The 13,928-nt window shown below is 47.7% G+C and overlaps 2 protein-coding genes across 2 annotated transcripts in view; both read left to right on the top strand.

The window, feature by feature from the left end:
• LOC126539068 (uncharacterized) overlaps positions 1 to 13,928 on the top strand; it is a 60,493-nt gene that overhangs the window by 13,720 nt on the left and 32,845 nt on the right. The gene's annotated exons all lie outside the window — the stretch shown is intronic.
• Positions 3,566 to 7,469, top strand: LOC126539065 (uncharacterized). Its single transcript, XM_050185777.3, has one exon. The coding sequence runs from the start codon at positions 3,765 to 3,767 to the stop codon at positions 5,202 to 5,204; it is 1,440 nt and encodes a 479-aa protein (XP_050041734.2). The 5' UTR covers positions 3,566 to 3,764; the 3' UTR covers positions 5,205 to 7,469.

The following is a 13,928-nucleotide window of genomic DNA, read 5'->3' on the forward strand; positions in this document are numbered from 1 at the left end:
TACGCTGTGTGGTTACGAAGAATCGCATTCAAACGAGAGCGTATGCCTGTCCGAGCTACTCAAGCAGCAAAGAAAGCGAAACTGCGAATCGGAGTGCTCATATCGTCCGGATGTTCTTGTGGTCTGTTTTGCCACTGACCCGAAATCTAACCGAGTCTTCGCAAACGCTTCACTATATAAACCCTGCGCAATTTCTTCGCTATATACGAGCTTTCTGAAATGATTCGCTATATACGATCGTAGTACTTCTATTTTCTTTGTTACATCCGACGCATGTTCATGCATGTTGCGCCGGCTCCAAGGAGCAAAACCTCATTGGCTGCGGCTCCACTGACGCTGGCTGCGTGTTCGAATGACATGGTAGGGCTGCGTTGCCGGCTGTTATACCATTGACATTCGATTTATATACTAACGAGTGCCGCCGCAAGGCTGCGCTTATGGCTGCCCTTTTCTATGTCTTTTTTTTTTCTTTCTGACCCGAGGGCGCGTGGTTGAATTTCATCTGTTTTTTGTGTGCGCAGCGACGTAATGCTTTGGAGACACGATCTTCAGCGCGTGAAATAGAGGTTACGCTTGTTTGTTTAAAATGGGCAAACTTGGTGAGGGGCTCTGAAGGGACTGTCCACCACTTAGAAACATGTCTTTGAATTATGGTGGGAATGAGAAGATTGTGTGTCCTATCGACGGAAACGAGCATACTTGTATCTTATAAACTAAAAAATATAACTTTAATTTGACCCTGAAAGTGGTGCAAGAATGACATGTGGCGCCGCTCGACGGTGAAATAGTGCAATCAATCCGTGTGCCGTCACGTGAGCGAAAAGTGGCGCGGGGAGAGTTATTTTGCTTCAATACAATATTGTATTACCTGAAATTGTATCTATGCTCACCTATTAACTTTTCTTTGGGCGATACAGTAACTTATTTCGTTTCCAGCTATAGCGCGTGTTTAACAGTGGAGCAGCATTGGCCAGACAAACGGAATCGCGGTGAACGGAGTGGTGCATTATGCGTCGCCTCCGATATTGCCTTCGCGCCCAGTAGTAAGTGTTGGCTGCGTCCGTACACAAATTTAGGAGTAGACTACGCAGATCCAAGAAATAATGTTTTAAAAAAATTTCTGCTCGCTTTCCGGAGAAGGCACTGCACGTTTAGGCACTTCGAATGTGGCTGGCGCAGCATGGCTTTTGTCGCTTTTGCGCCATTAAACCCGAATTAACTAACCAACTTCGAATTTCAGGCTTTCGATTACGCTACAACATAGAAGGTCCTCGAAAAGCGGTAGGCAGTCCCATTAACGGCTTCGCCGTAAAGTGCTGCTGCAAATCTCCCGAAAAAGAAAAAAAAAAGGAACGAAGAAAGAAGCGTTAGCAAATGAGATCCGCCATTTTGTTTTATTATACTGTGTACGTCTGGAGCGCGCGCGCGTCAATGCTTAGTACAATGCTCATCCAATCACGTTCCGGATGCCTCGTCGTCGTATGCCATGCGGCAGTGGAAATTGAGTGCGTCATTCGCAGTTGCCTGCTCTTTAGTTTTTTTTCAGTTCTTGGCGGAATGGCAATGCCTGTTCCAGCTGTTGCTCTCTTGAATGACTCGTGCAAAAAATACCAGAGGAACGCGCCGAGGTCACCCGCGGTTGGGGCCGCGCGTCGACATTCTTCGTATACAGCCATATTGCTCTTCTTAGACGTGCCTTCTACACTCATTCGCCGAAGCGCTGATATTTCTTTCGTCCCTCAGTCGTCGTACATTTTGAACAATAATACTGGTCTGTGCCTGCAGTTCACATGACCCTGCTTTCGACCATGTTCTTTTTTTCTTTTCCCCCCCTTTTTTTTCATCATCGACGGCTTTTGACTTCGTGGTATGCTATCCATTGTAAGCTATCCGTTAGTTAGTATAAGAAAAAAAAAAAAAAACAATCCGCTTACCGTATTCGCTCATACCTAAGCTTTCGCCACGATTCTAAACTGATACACGGGAGCAATGGCTCGGTGGCTATACGGCGTTGCGCTGCGGAGTACAAGGTCGCGGGTTCGATCACCGATCGCGGCGGCCTCGTTCCTAAAAGGGGGAGGGGGGGGGGCGGAGCGAGGTAACGCTCATGTACCGTGCATTGGGTACACGTTGAACAAACACGGGTAGTCGAAATTGATCAAGTGTCTCTTATAGCCCGTGTCTTGATTTCTTCATTTGTTTGTATTTATTCAAGGCAACTTCAGTGCAAGTTTGCCTCGAGAGACATGGCTCAAAGCTGAGGAAATGACTGACTTGGGACGTATCTTATTGGCAGCAAAGGTAAATTGAAGTCGACCTCTCTGCCTTTCTCTCTCTTTATTTATTTACACGCCAACATCGAGATATCGTCGGCGGGTCGAAAAAAGTGAATTTCCTTAAATGAAAGCCTTCTAGTCAAAAAAAAAAAAGAAATGAAAAAGAAGCACTTAACAGCCGTTGGCAACAGCAGCTATAACATTGAATGTAAATGTCAAATTCACGCATAGTTTAACATTAGCGTGCGTAACAAAAATACGCGATATTCGCGGGAAGTATAGTCCAAAAGTTGCGTCAGCTCATGTTTACGCCTGTGCGATGGCTTTCGATGTATGATTTCATCTTTGTTTGCTTGCTTGTTTGTTTGTTTGTTTTTGTGTAGTGCTGGTATGTATATTGTAAGCCTTGTGTGTCCAGCGCTCGTTTCTGCGTCGCCGAAGTCTCAGCTACACCTGCAATTTGCGTTCATATGGCCTCGTTCAATTCCATGTACCACAGATTACAGCGTTTGATCGTCTCGCTTTCGACGAACGCGCTTGAAATGCCGTGATCTTTCGTCAGAAGGTACGGGTTTAGAAAGTCTGTAGAACGTCTGTAAATGTCTCGTTATGCCTTGCTATAAACTTGTTCATTTGCCTACATGAATTAGGTGCCGCTATCTGCCGACAAAGGTAGTCAACGAGTATATTTCTCTTGGTGTATTGTGGTCCCCGGACCCCCAAGCTATTATAACAGAAAGCGCTAACATCTGTTCGCAGGTTGACGTTAAACGTCATATGGACTTTATAAAAAGAAAACGTGAGAATAGCTTATGTAAATCGGCTATGTAAGCAAATCTTAGTGACGGTCGCAAATGTCGCGAGGTAGGTTCGGCAGGAATTTGCGCTTCCGCTCCACCGTTCTTTTTTTTTTTTTTTGCCACCTGTCTTGGCGTGTCTCGTGATTGATTCGACTTGGCACGGATACAGCTGTCGTCGATGGTGCGGGGGAGAAAACGGCGTCTACTGACGGTCCACTTGTTGTGTTGTCCTTTTAGATCGCTAACAGCGCCGTACATGCCATTGCGGTCGACTAATCCGACCCTCGGTACCACACGCATTCTGAAACTTGTCTCTACGTGAACCTCTATCTACGTAATCTATAAGCCAGCCGTGACTCTCGAGGTTCGCGTTACGTACTTCGTTAACAGAAGATATCGCCTCGTATGTAATATATTCGAGCGGAAACGGTATTCTCATGTGTTCTTTTCGGCGCGGGCGCTCGGAAAGCGAGAATGTTTCGAGAGAGAGGAGAGGGAAAGAGGCGACAAATACCAAGCGCGCTCATACGTACCGAGAGACCTGCGCGGCGTCTTTATTGGAACGCGAGAAAGATCGCGCAGAGAGGGGAACGTTTGATGCATCGCCCCTCCCGCGCGCTGTTCAACCTTGCCCTTTCGCTCGCATCCGCGGGCAAACAGCTCATTTGCGAGCGCCATAGTCAGCGTCATGGGTACCGCGGCTGAAGCTGACACTGCGGAATTGTGTCCGGAGGCCCAGCGGCCTCGCCGCTTCCCGGCCAAGTACGTTTGCATAGCCGGCTCTCTGGTAGCGCTCGTGCTACTCGCGTTAGCCCTATCTTATCCGATCAGCAGCCTGTTCGGCGGCAAGCGACTGGACGACGCTTACAAGAACGCCAGTGTCGATGAGAACGAGATCGACGACAGTGCTCCCGATGGCTACCGACCGACGCGAGACGGATTCAAGCCAGACGTCTCGGAAACCGAAAAACAGCCGCCGCTTTCTTCAACGCCTGCGTCGACTACGGAGTCAACCACCACTACCACAACTACGCCGTCAACGACAACCACAACGCAGTCTACGACGACCAGCACGACCACGATGACCCCGGAGACCACGACGGAGGGAGCTACCAGGAGGCACCGAAGGTCTCATCGCGACGTGCCCGAGACTACGACGGCGGTATCGCCAACGAATCGAACGTCGAGAATCCGGCCGTGGCTCAACCGCACCAGAGGCCCCGCCGTACCCGGCTACGTTTCGTACGAGATCTCCATGAAGAAGGTCAGCGTCCAGGTGGTCTACGAGTGCCTCTGCCCGCACAGCCGCCGCTTCATCGTCTCCCAGCTGCTGCCCGTGTACGAGTTGCTGCGGGAGTACATGCACCTCACGCTTTTGCCCTTCGGCCGAGCCCGCGTCGAGAACGGTAGCGGAAGCAGCGGCGGTGACGATGCCGGTAGCAACAACACCGCCGCCGTCAACAACGGTAACAGTACCGAGGGATCTGACGGTACGGAGACCACAGGAAGCAGCATCTCTACCGAGCGCCCCGACAGCACCCAGGGCAGCACAGACAGCAGCGCCAGCGCAAACACCACCGACGCCGACAGCGACGGCAGGGGCAACAGCAGCGAGCACAACTCGACGTCCAGCCCCACCATCTGGTGCACCCGCGGCAGCAAGGAGTGCCACGCCAACATGGTCCAGACGTGCGTCATGAGACACGTCGAGGAGACCCTGACCGCGGTGAGGATCATCGCCTGCATGTCCCGGCACCCCGACCCGCACCGCGTCGGCCGGCGCTGCGTTGAGCAGCACGGACTGGAGTGGCACCTGGTGGACCAGTGCGTCACCGCGGAAGGCAAGTTGCTCATGCTGGACATGGGCAAGAAGACGTGGCTCATCACGGCCAGCGTGAACAGCACGCCCCTGGTGCGGATCCAGGGTGAGATGAGCCACGTGATCCAGGTCGAGGCGCAGACCAACCTGCTGGGACTGATGTGCGACCGCCTGCACAACCGTCACGAGGCGTGTCGCGGCCGTGGGAACGCTACGACGACCGCGCAGGAGGGGCTGCACGGAGACGACGCCTCGACCACTGCCACTCCGCCGCGTACCACGACTCTGACTCCGTCGACGGGCTGCTGAACTGGGCGCCGCCGCTGTCGTCAGGACAGTCTTTAAGTGCATTTTTCTTGTTAGCTTAAAACAGGCTTTCTGCGCCGTTTCGGCCAACTTGCTTATAGTCGTTATGCCAACTGGTTTCGATCTGTTTCTCTAGTTTTTAGTTTTCTATTGTGTACATGCATTTCTCTTGTCATTCTACCGTTTCTTTCTCTTTAATATTAGGCAGATGGGAGATGGACCTCTATGGCCTCTCGTGATGGCAGTTGCCCTGCTTGTCATCTGTACTGTCTCGCTTTTCAAAATATTTTGCACTATATATTTAATCTTGTTATCCATGTTGCACATTGATCGTTTTAGTGGCCGCTGAAAGCGGCTGGAAGCCTAATCTTGGTTCTGCAGCACGCCTTTTTTCCCCCATCAGAAAACTGTGGCGGCGTCACCGCTCTTAAAGTTGTCATTCCACAATGTACACTGTGACAGAAAGTAGCGATGTGTTGCAAGCATGCAGTGTCCACGTCGCGCGGCCGTGCAACTTGACACTTCTTCAGTCATGGCATTTGCGAAGCTACGTAATGAAACCCAGCCCTCTTCCGGGACTATTCCGGAGGCTAGCGGACCGATGCGCCATTCATTACCGACAAAGCGAAACACTGCTTCTATTTTCAGTCCTTGTTAAAACATGTGCGCAATGTCAACACCGGCTGGGTCACATCATTATAATTGCAACGACTTGTTGTTGCACATAAATATAACTACAGCGACTATTTTCTGTACTTATCTAATTGGGAGGGGGGCGGGCGAGAGAAGGGGTGGGTATGTAAAGGCATCAGCAGCAACAATCAGCGTACAGCTGATTTCTTTCCCCTTTTTATTTACGTACTGCGAGAACAGTGACGTAACACAAAAAGGGTTCTAAGGCGTTTTGGTTGAAGAAAGCGTCTCAAGATGCCGATGCCAGCGCTGCTGTCCATCTCTCCGGTGCTCCGATATTCTAGAAACTGTAATAGGTTGTGCTTGAAAACATGGCTGCCATGACGTGTTTTCAGCTCCTGCACTCGCTTCCGGCGCCTTCATTATAAAAAAGCATGACCTCGGAGATTGGCCTTCGTTTCTTCGATGGAGCCAGCTCTGATCGATCGATCGATCAATCAATCAATCAATCAATCAATCAATCAATCAATCAATCAATCAATCAATCAATCAATCAATCAATCAACCAATCGATCAATCAATCAAACAATCAATCAATCAATCGTTTTTTTATACAACGAACAGAAAAAAATACATCGCTAAACTTGCAGAACGAAATCCCCGAGTACAAGGCTGCACGACCTCCTGTCAGGAAGTCATATAAACAATAAATGTGGAGTGAGATTTGAGCTTCCGGGTGCTAAAACTAAGCCTTCGCTTTCTTTATATATGTCTTTCTCTCTAGGTCCACGTGTGACGCGACAATAGGTACTACTCCCTTCTTTTGACAAACAATCGTGCCACGTTTTGATGTATATGGGAACTACAGAGCTCGGAAATCCTGCCAAATCCTGGGCTACACTGAATGGACGACCGCTGGCTAGTCTGCATCGATCTTACCTTAAGTTCCAGACGAAAACAAAAAAAAAATGACGAGAAAGGCTTGAGAGAAATTCTGCATAACCATGGCAACGCACTGATTTCAGAATGTCAAAATGTTAGTGTACGTACTTTGGGCGCATGTTAAAAAAAGGAAAAAAAAAACCTTGGTCAAAATAGCCTTGTGCAGCTTTGTAACGTTAAACACCACAACTTATATAAAAAAAAACCTGCCGTGGTTGCTGACTGGTTATGGTGTTGGGCTGCTAAGCACGAGATCGCGGGATCGAATCCCGGCCACGGCGGCCGCATTTAGATGGGGGCGAAATGCGAAAACACCCGTGTACTTGAAGTTAGCTGCACGTTAAAGAACCCCTGGTGGTACGAATTTCCAGAGTCCCCCACTACGGTGAGCCTCATGATTATATCGTGGTTTTGGCACGTAAAACCTCATAATATAATTTTAACTTATATAAGATATTTCATGTGATTTCCGTATAGCACGCCCCTGGTGCCTATGTATTTATGCTACAATAGCAAGTGACATTTGACTGTGGATATACCTACACTGCGGAATTAAAGGTGCATGTTGTTATTCTGCGCACGGGGGTGGGGCCGGGGACGACAACGTCTAGTCAAGCTGCTGGCCAGAGTGCACAAATGTACAAACGAAACCGTTGTTTTGAGAAAGGAAAATAAATTTGGTTTGGAATTGGCGTTATTCTTGCTTTTTTGAATGAGCATTGACACTCGTGAGCGTGACATTGGCGACGGGCGAAGGCCTTCGCCGATATGCTGAATACTTCATGTTTTTAAGCGTTGAAATCCGCATGCTGGAAAGAAAGAAAAATATTTGTTCATCCTTGCGGTAGGAACTGGTAAAGCTAACCCGTTTGAGCGTATTTAGACCAGCGCAGAGAGCAGACGTCCTTGCATTTGCGCGCGCAAGGACAGACAGGCGGATGCACGGACGGACAGACACGTTCACTGGCATACAGACATACAGACAAGCAGACAAATGGAAGGTACGACAAACAAAGAGGTGCAGTATGTGTACAGCGCAGTGTGTGTGTGTGTGTGGGGGGGGGGGGGGGGGGGTTCTTCCCTTGTGTCCCGTCTTGAAGTGCTGTTATTTCTGATAATGAACCAACTAGCCCTTCAGTCAATCCTTGCAGGTGAACGTGGTCAGTCAAACGGGCCCACAGACGGACGTGCAGACACAGTCATTCAGATAAACAGATGCACACACTAAGTCAGACGGACAGACTGGCGCATACAGAGAATAGAGACAGATGGACTCAGTTCGACAGACTCTGTTTATGAAGACACGTTATGAATCGCGTCCTACCATTCATATTGGACTCATCGCGGGAGCAAAATGATGTGAGACGCTGTTCGTTCTCGAGGTGTGCGAATATTCCAACTTTCGAGCACGAATCGAATAGTTATCTTTGTAATCGATTCATGACAATATGGAATCGAGAATGTGGCCTTCTGTTTCTTCGAATGTTCGGTTAATACCTAATATACGGGACTGCTACAATTACTGGAGCGTGCCTGCCATGGGACAGGGCCGATGCGCATGGTGCACATGGTTGCGTGAAGTGCCTGCTGTTCGCCAATCCGGAACTATGGATAGCCTTTAGATTGCAAGCTGCCCCGTTAAATGGTATATTGTCCTCAAGTGCCCTTGGTAATTAAGAAAACGACAACACAGTATAGTGCAAGCATAAAGGGGCGTTTATCGTTCCTCTTGTGCAACGTCAGATAGCCGAAATACAAGAAGTTCCTCGACAAGATATGCTGAGGAATCGGGGACGTTCGACTCAACAGGCAAAGTTACCGAGCGAATAATTTTCGCCTGTGTTGGACACCTGCGCCTAAGTCATTCGTAAGTGCGCTCGGAACGAAAACCACGTGAACGGAAACCAACAGGCGAGCGATCGTGTTCTGAGCAAGCGATCGATCTAATCCTGCTGGTTAGTCCCGCTGAGCGCGCAGGCGACCTGAAGCCGAAGGGGAGGGAACAAGTTCCTGTTGCCCCCGAGGGTTATCCACGACGTCAGGTGCAGCTTTAGCATCGGAACGCTCGAGTCATCTGTCGTAGAAGCGGCGGAACTACAACACCTATTCACTCAGCCGCGCTTCTGCTATGCGAGGAAGCCGAATGGCGGGAGACGCGGCAATCGCGCGGCGAAAGCGAGCTTCAGGGGGGAGAGCGAGAGAGAGTCGACCATCTCCACAACTGGCCTTGCAAATAGGAATGCGAGCTTTGGCATTGAATAAAATAAATCATCCATTTCGATTGTTTCTTCGCCATGTCTCTTCTCCCCCCCTTCCCCCCCCTTTTTTTTATTACTTGATAACCGAGGAAACACTTAGTATTCGAGTCGATATTCAAACCCCGTATTGCTCGAATATTCGACTGAATTCCAATATTTTGCTATATTTGCATTCGATTACTTGACGTGGACGTTGTAGGGCGTGGGGTGAGTGATGCAAACGAGTCTCCGTATGGCGCTGTAATTAAACGTCGTCGACGTCTCCGCAGAACGAAGAAAGCTCAAGTGGTGTTCCGTCTTAAACAAAATAATACCGCGCGAAAAAAAAGCGGTAGCCGCCGAGCAGCTGCGTTTCATCGTTGGCTTTTCGCTCGCGCGCATCGACCAAGTGAAAAGTCGCTGGCTAAAGGTTAAAGACAAATATAGCAAATGTTGCGTTATATAAACGGAACAACTCACAATCGTTATGCGTATGCACAGATACTTGTTGCCTTGACGCGCTTAGAAAAAAATACAATCGCTCGGAAATTTAGAAGAAAGAAAGCGCAACAAGTAACGCCACGAGAAGGCCTGAAGTCGTAATCACGAAGGTAAGACAAATGTGTTTGCTAACCACCATACTCAGTGGCACTTGAATGACGGTCGCGCCAAAGTTTCTTCTAATGATTTTAGTAAATAACTTCCATAACCTCCTTTCCCCTGGCTGCGCAGAACGGTGCGCAGCTGTAGCTGGAATTTGGGGGATGACTTTTGCACGCTATGCCGTGCGTCACCGTGGAGGATACAGGCAGCAGATGCTCTTTTTTTTCGCATACGCGTAAGACAGTTAGACAGCGAGGACGCAGAAGCTTTAACGTGCGACTTACAACATTCGCTTGAACGATGTGTGCATGTTAAGGAGAAAAGAAAGCTGCATGCTCTATACCATAACGCGTATGGTATAGAGTACAACAACTAACCAAAGGGTTATTTACTTCTTCTTTCGTTTTGACAACTTATTCCAATTCATCAATTCTAACAGGTTACACATAAGTATGTCATGCCAATATATGTCATATTTGTTTTTACAAAGCGTTGTTATATTGCAGCGAGCATACCATATGTAGATACAACGCTGCAATGAAATTTAAATACCTCTACATTTTTACGGTCGTGTTGAGGCAGGGCTTATTTCGCTCGAATTATCCGTGATTAGGCAGCGGGCATATCAACAGAGATTGTATAATATCTTTATTGCAACTATAACTGAACTACAGTCGTCGTACTCTTCGAGACAATGCTTCATTGGCAGACCTTTCCACACTGGCTTTCGCAAGTATCAAGTATGCAGTCGTCATTTACAACGAAAGTGCGTCATTGCTTTAAGAGTCATATACTTTGCTTGCATTCCAGAAGTCCTTTGCTTGTTTCTTTACGGGCAAACAACTATGCATGCGTTAAAAATACGACTTTAACATCTCCGCACCGCCAGTATATGTGTAGAACATACGCGGTGCTTGCTTGGAGCCAATGAAACTGGTCGCCTGTGGGACGTCATCAGTATCCTATGTGACGTCAGACGGACAGAAATTGCTAGAAACGCCCGGATTAGTGTCGCTGATCGATGCAAACGTGCAATATTTAATATCCCTTTTTAAATTGACAATAACGCTTCCGCAAAATATAATATTTAGGTCTGATGTCCACAAGGGCATCCTACTGACTCAGTGCGTTCAGAGTGAACCAACGAATTTGCTTTACTGTTCATTCTCAACTGCGTGTAGTCTAAATTAGTCCCACGCGGTCCTTTTCACGGGTAACATGATCTCCAGTGCATACTGCACGATTGATAAAATAAGCCAAGAATTCGTTATCTTTCGTAAGCTCATACTATGTTTCTATTGTATCCCCAGCGAGTGGCCCTGTTTCTGAGTAATAATTACCAGTTGGACTTATTATTAGTGTTTATTATTAGTGTTTGCATTTCCTGTATGACCTTTGAATAGCAAACAAAAACAGGAGAGAAAGAAAAACTCATATGTGATATTGCCATAACCTCCATATCTAATAATGTCGCACGAAGACATGGTTTGTATGGGATATATGATCATACGAGAATTTTTTAATGTATGGTAAATGTGGCGTGATATATATATATATATATATATATATATATGAACCACGGCTGCCGCGCAGACAACCAGGTGGAAGAAAGAAGACAACGACGTTATCCAAGCTGCCTCGGGACCGCTCTCATGATGCGCCTATCAACCAGATTCATCTGGTTCTGCATTAAACACCTCGTGTCTAACATTTGGGTGTAACAATATATATGTAATGAAGAAAAAAAGTACGACGTACGTTGAATAAGCACAGTATATTTGACTGACGTTTCGGCTGGTCGATCAGACAAAGGCTGGTCCACCAGCCGAAACGTCAGTCAAATATACTGTGCTTATTCAACCTAACCTGCGTCGTACTCCTTTTCTTCATTTTCTCCATATATATATACACACACACACAACCACTCACGAAAACACTCCACATCTACGCGACAAGCCATTGAGCGATTCCCGATCAAGTGTAAACGACCTAGGCATCCCAACTGTGGGATACAGTTCGTTCTGTTGATAAGTTTACGTCACGTGCTAAATGTCAAGGCAGCGCGATGGCTTAGGCGGTAGCATCTTTTTTGCTTTTTTAATGCACCCCCATAAGCTTCACTCCGAGCTGCGCGTTGCGTGTCAGTCAAATGACACCCGTTACTAATTTCGTTGCCGCTTCTCTTGTCGCGGGAAATTTTCCCTCCTTCGTAAGAGAATGACCGCCTTCGAGTTATAATAGCTCTATTCATGGAGCAGCGCAACACAGGCAGGAGGATTGCAGTGATTCGATTTCTGTCGCATCGCTTAATCCTTCTGGGAGAAGTGGTACGTTAAAACTATAATCAGGACGTTAGAGACGCCCTCATTGATCATCATTATCAACACCATCGTCATCATCATCATCATCAACCTATATTTATGTCCACTGCATGACGAAGGCCTCTCCCAGCAATCTTTAGTTACCCCTGTCTTATAAAGGCTGACTGATTCGAAGGTGATTCGAAGTTCCTGATTGGTGCAGGACGTTAATCAATCAGTCTATTGCTATATGAAGAGCGGAGTTTTAAGCAGGCAGGTAAAACCCAAACAGGTCATTGTTCAATGCTTGTTCAGTGGTCACAGCTCAGTGGTCATTGGTCAATGCTTGTTCAATCAATCAATCGACCAATCAATCGACCAATCAATCAATCAATCAATCAATCAATCAATCAATCAATCAATCAATCAATCAATCAATCAATCAATCAATCAATCTTTTCACACACCGGACACGCCAGCAGAGTCACTCTAGCTTCATGATGTCAGGTCTGTAGGCTTGTCTATTTAACTGGCAGTACGTTTCTTTGCACCTTTGAGTCACTGGGTCGTGCATGGTCCGCCCACATTTTCTCCAGGACCTAAAACTTTGCACGCCGGACTAACAAAGGTGCAGCGGAATCTGAAAAAAAAAAAAATCTGTATTCTGAACGCGCTGCTTTAAATATCGCTATATCCACCTCTGTAACGTCTGAGGATACCACTTTAAGGAAACAAAAGCTAGTTTATTTTCCTTTAACGTAAGATATATATCAGCGCGTTTATCGGTTATACGGACACTTCAGACACAATTAGGCAATTACACGGGCATCGTATTTTTGTACGAACAACACGGTGCCGGCGCCGCGGTCGCGATGGCGCACGAACGCTCAGCGTTGGAGGACACGTGATCTGCCCTAAAGGGAGCGGCAGCACGGAACGTTCGCTTTGGCGCAAGCAAGCGCGCCGCCCCCTGGCGGCGTTCGTGATCGCAGCAGCGTCGTGAGCGCGAGCGCTCGCAGCCACCGAGTGACATGTGTTCGTGCGTGTCTCTTTAAGCGCTTGGCACCACGTGTGTTTGGCTATTATAATCGAACATTTACTGCGTTTCGTATACTGCCCGTGGAACTGCGGGCCCTACTTCGCCTGATATTCTACTGCTTTGTCATCCCTCTCGTTATTGATTCGCTCTTCGGGCGCAACTGCGACCTTTTTTTCCTGACGATTCCGCGTTCGGTATACGTTTGTTCGTTTGCACGACATCGGTATTCCACACGTCGTTGAGCAGAAATGTATTTTGTTTTTTCTTCTTCGGCATCTTGTACTGCTGCTGCCGTCAAAGTGCAGATTATGCCGTTGCTTCTAAGAAGAATGACGTCTCAAAGCCAAACGCCAACTGTGATCGGGAACGCCGGCCGCACTGAGCCGCTCCGCATTAGTCACTTCTGCCGAGGCTTCGTCGGTGCGTGTCGAAACCTACTTACAGTCAACCGCGAAAGTTTACGGGACGCAGGATCTGCCAAGAAGCTGAATTCTCGCGAAGCGTGGTCGCACAGCCCTTGAAATAAATGTTCCAGCATGTAGTAGCCTTCGCCACCTACGCAGTGATTAATTAAATACGAAGTGTCACGCCTTAACAGTGAGGGAATTCACATTTGAATAGGAAACCTCATCCCGTATACTTTTGCTGTTGACTGTATTCGTAGCTGCATTAGCCGCCCTGAGCTGTTACCGAAACGCTGCCACCGTGGTTGGCAATTGAAACGGCAGGTTCGTCTTCTTTCGCAGCAGCGGCAGAACGTGATAGGCGCAGAGCTGGTGCGGTTAATTGGTCGCAGGATGTTTTATAACCCTGTAGTTTCGTAAACTTACATTCTTGCGCCTTCGTGCCTGCTGCTTCGAGGAGTAATGACAGAAAATTTTCGTTTCGTTCTTATTTTTTTGTTGGGTATAGCTGCCGATCCAATAATTATGCTATAGTATGGAGCCTCAATTTCTTATGCCACTGCGTGTGT

The sequence above is a fragment of the Dermacentor andersoni genome, chromosome 11, assembly GCF_023375885.2.
Source record: "Dermacentor andersoni chromosome 11, qqDerAnde1_hic_scaffold, whole genome shotgun sequence".
In the NCBI taxonomy this organism is placed as follows: Eukaryota; Metazoa; Arthropoda; class Arachnida; order Ixodida; family Ixodidae; genus Dermacentor; species Dermacentor andersoni.

What these genes read in the sequence shown, in the direction of transcription:
- LOC126539065 (XM_050185777.3), top strand. Translation starts at nt 3,765, where the DNA reads ATGGGTACCGCGGCTGAAGCTGACACTGCGGAATTGTGTCCGGAGGCC.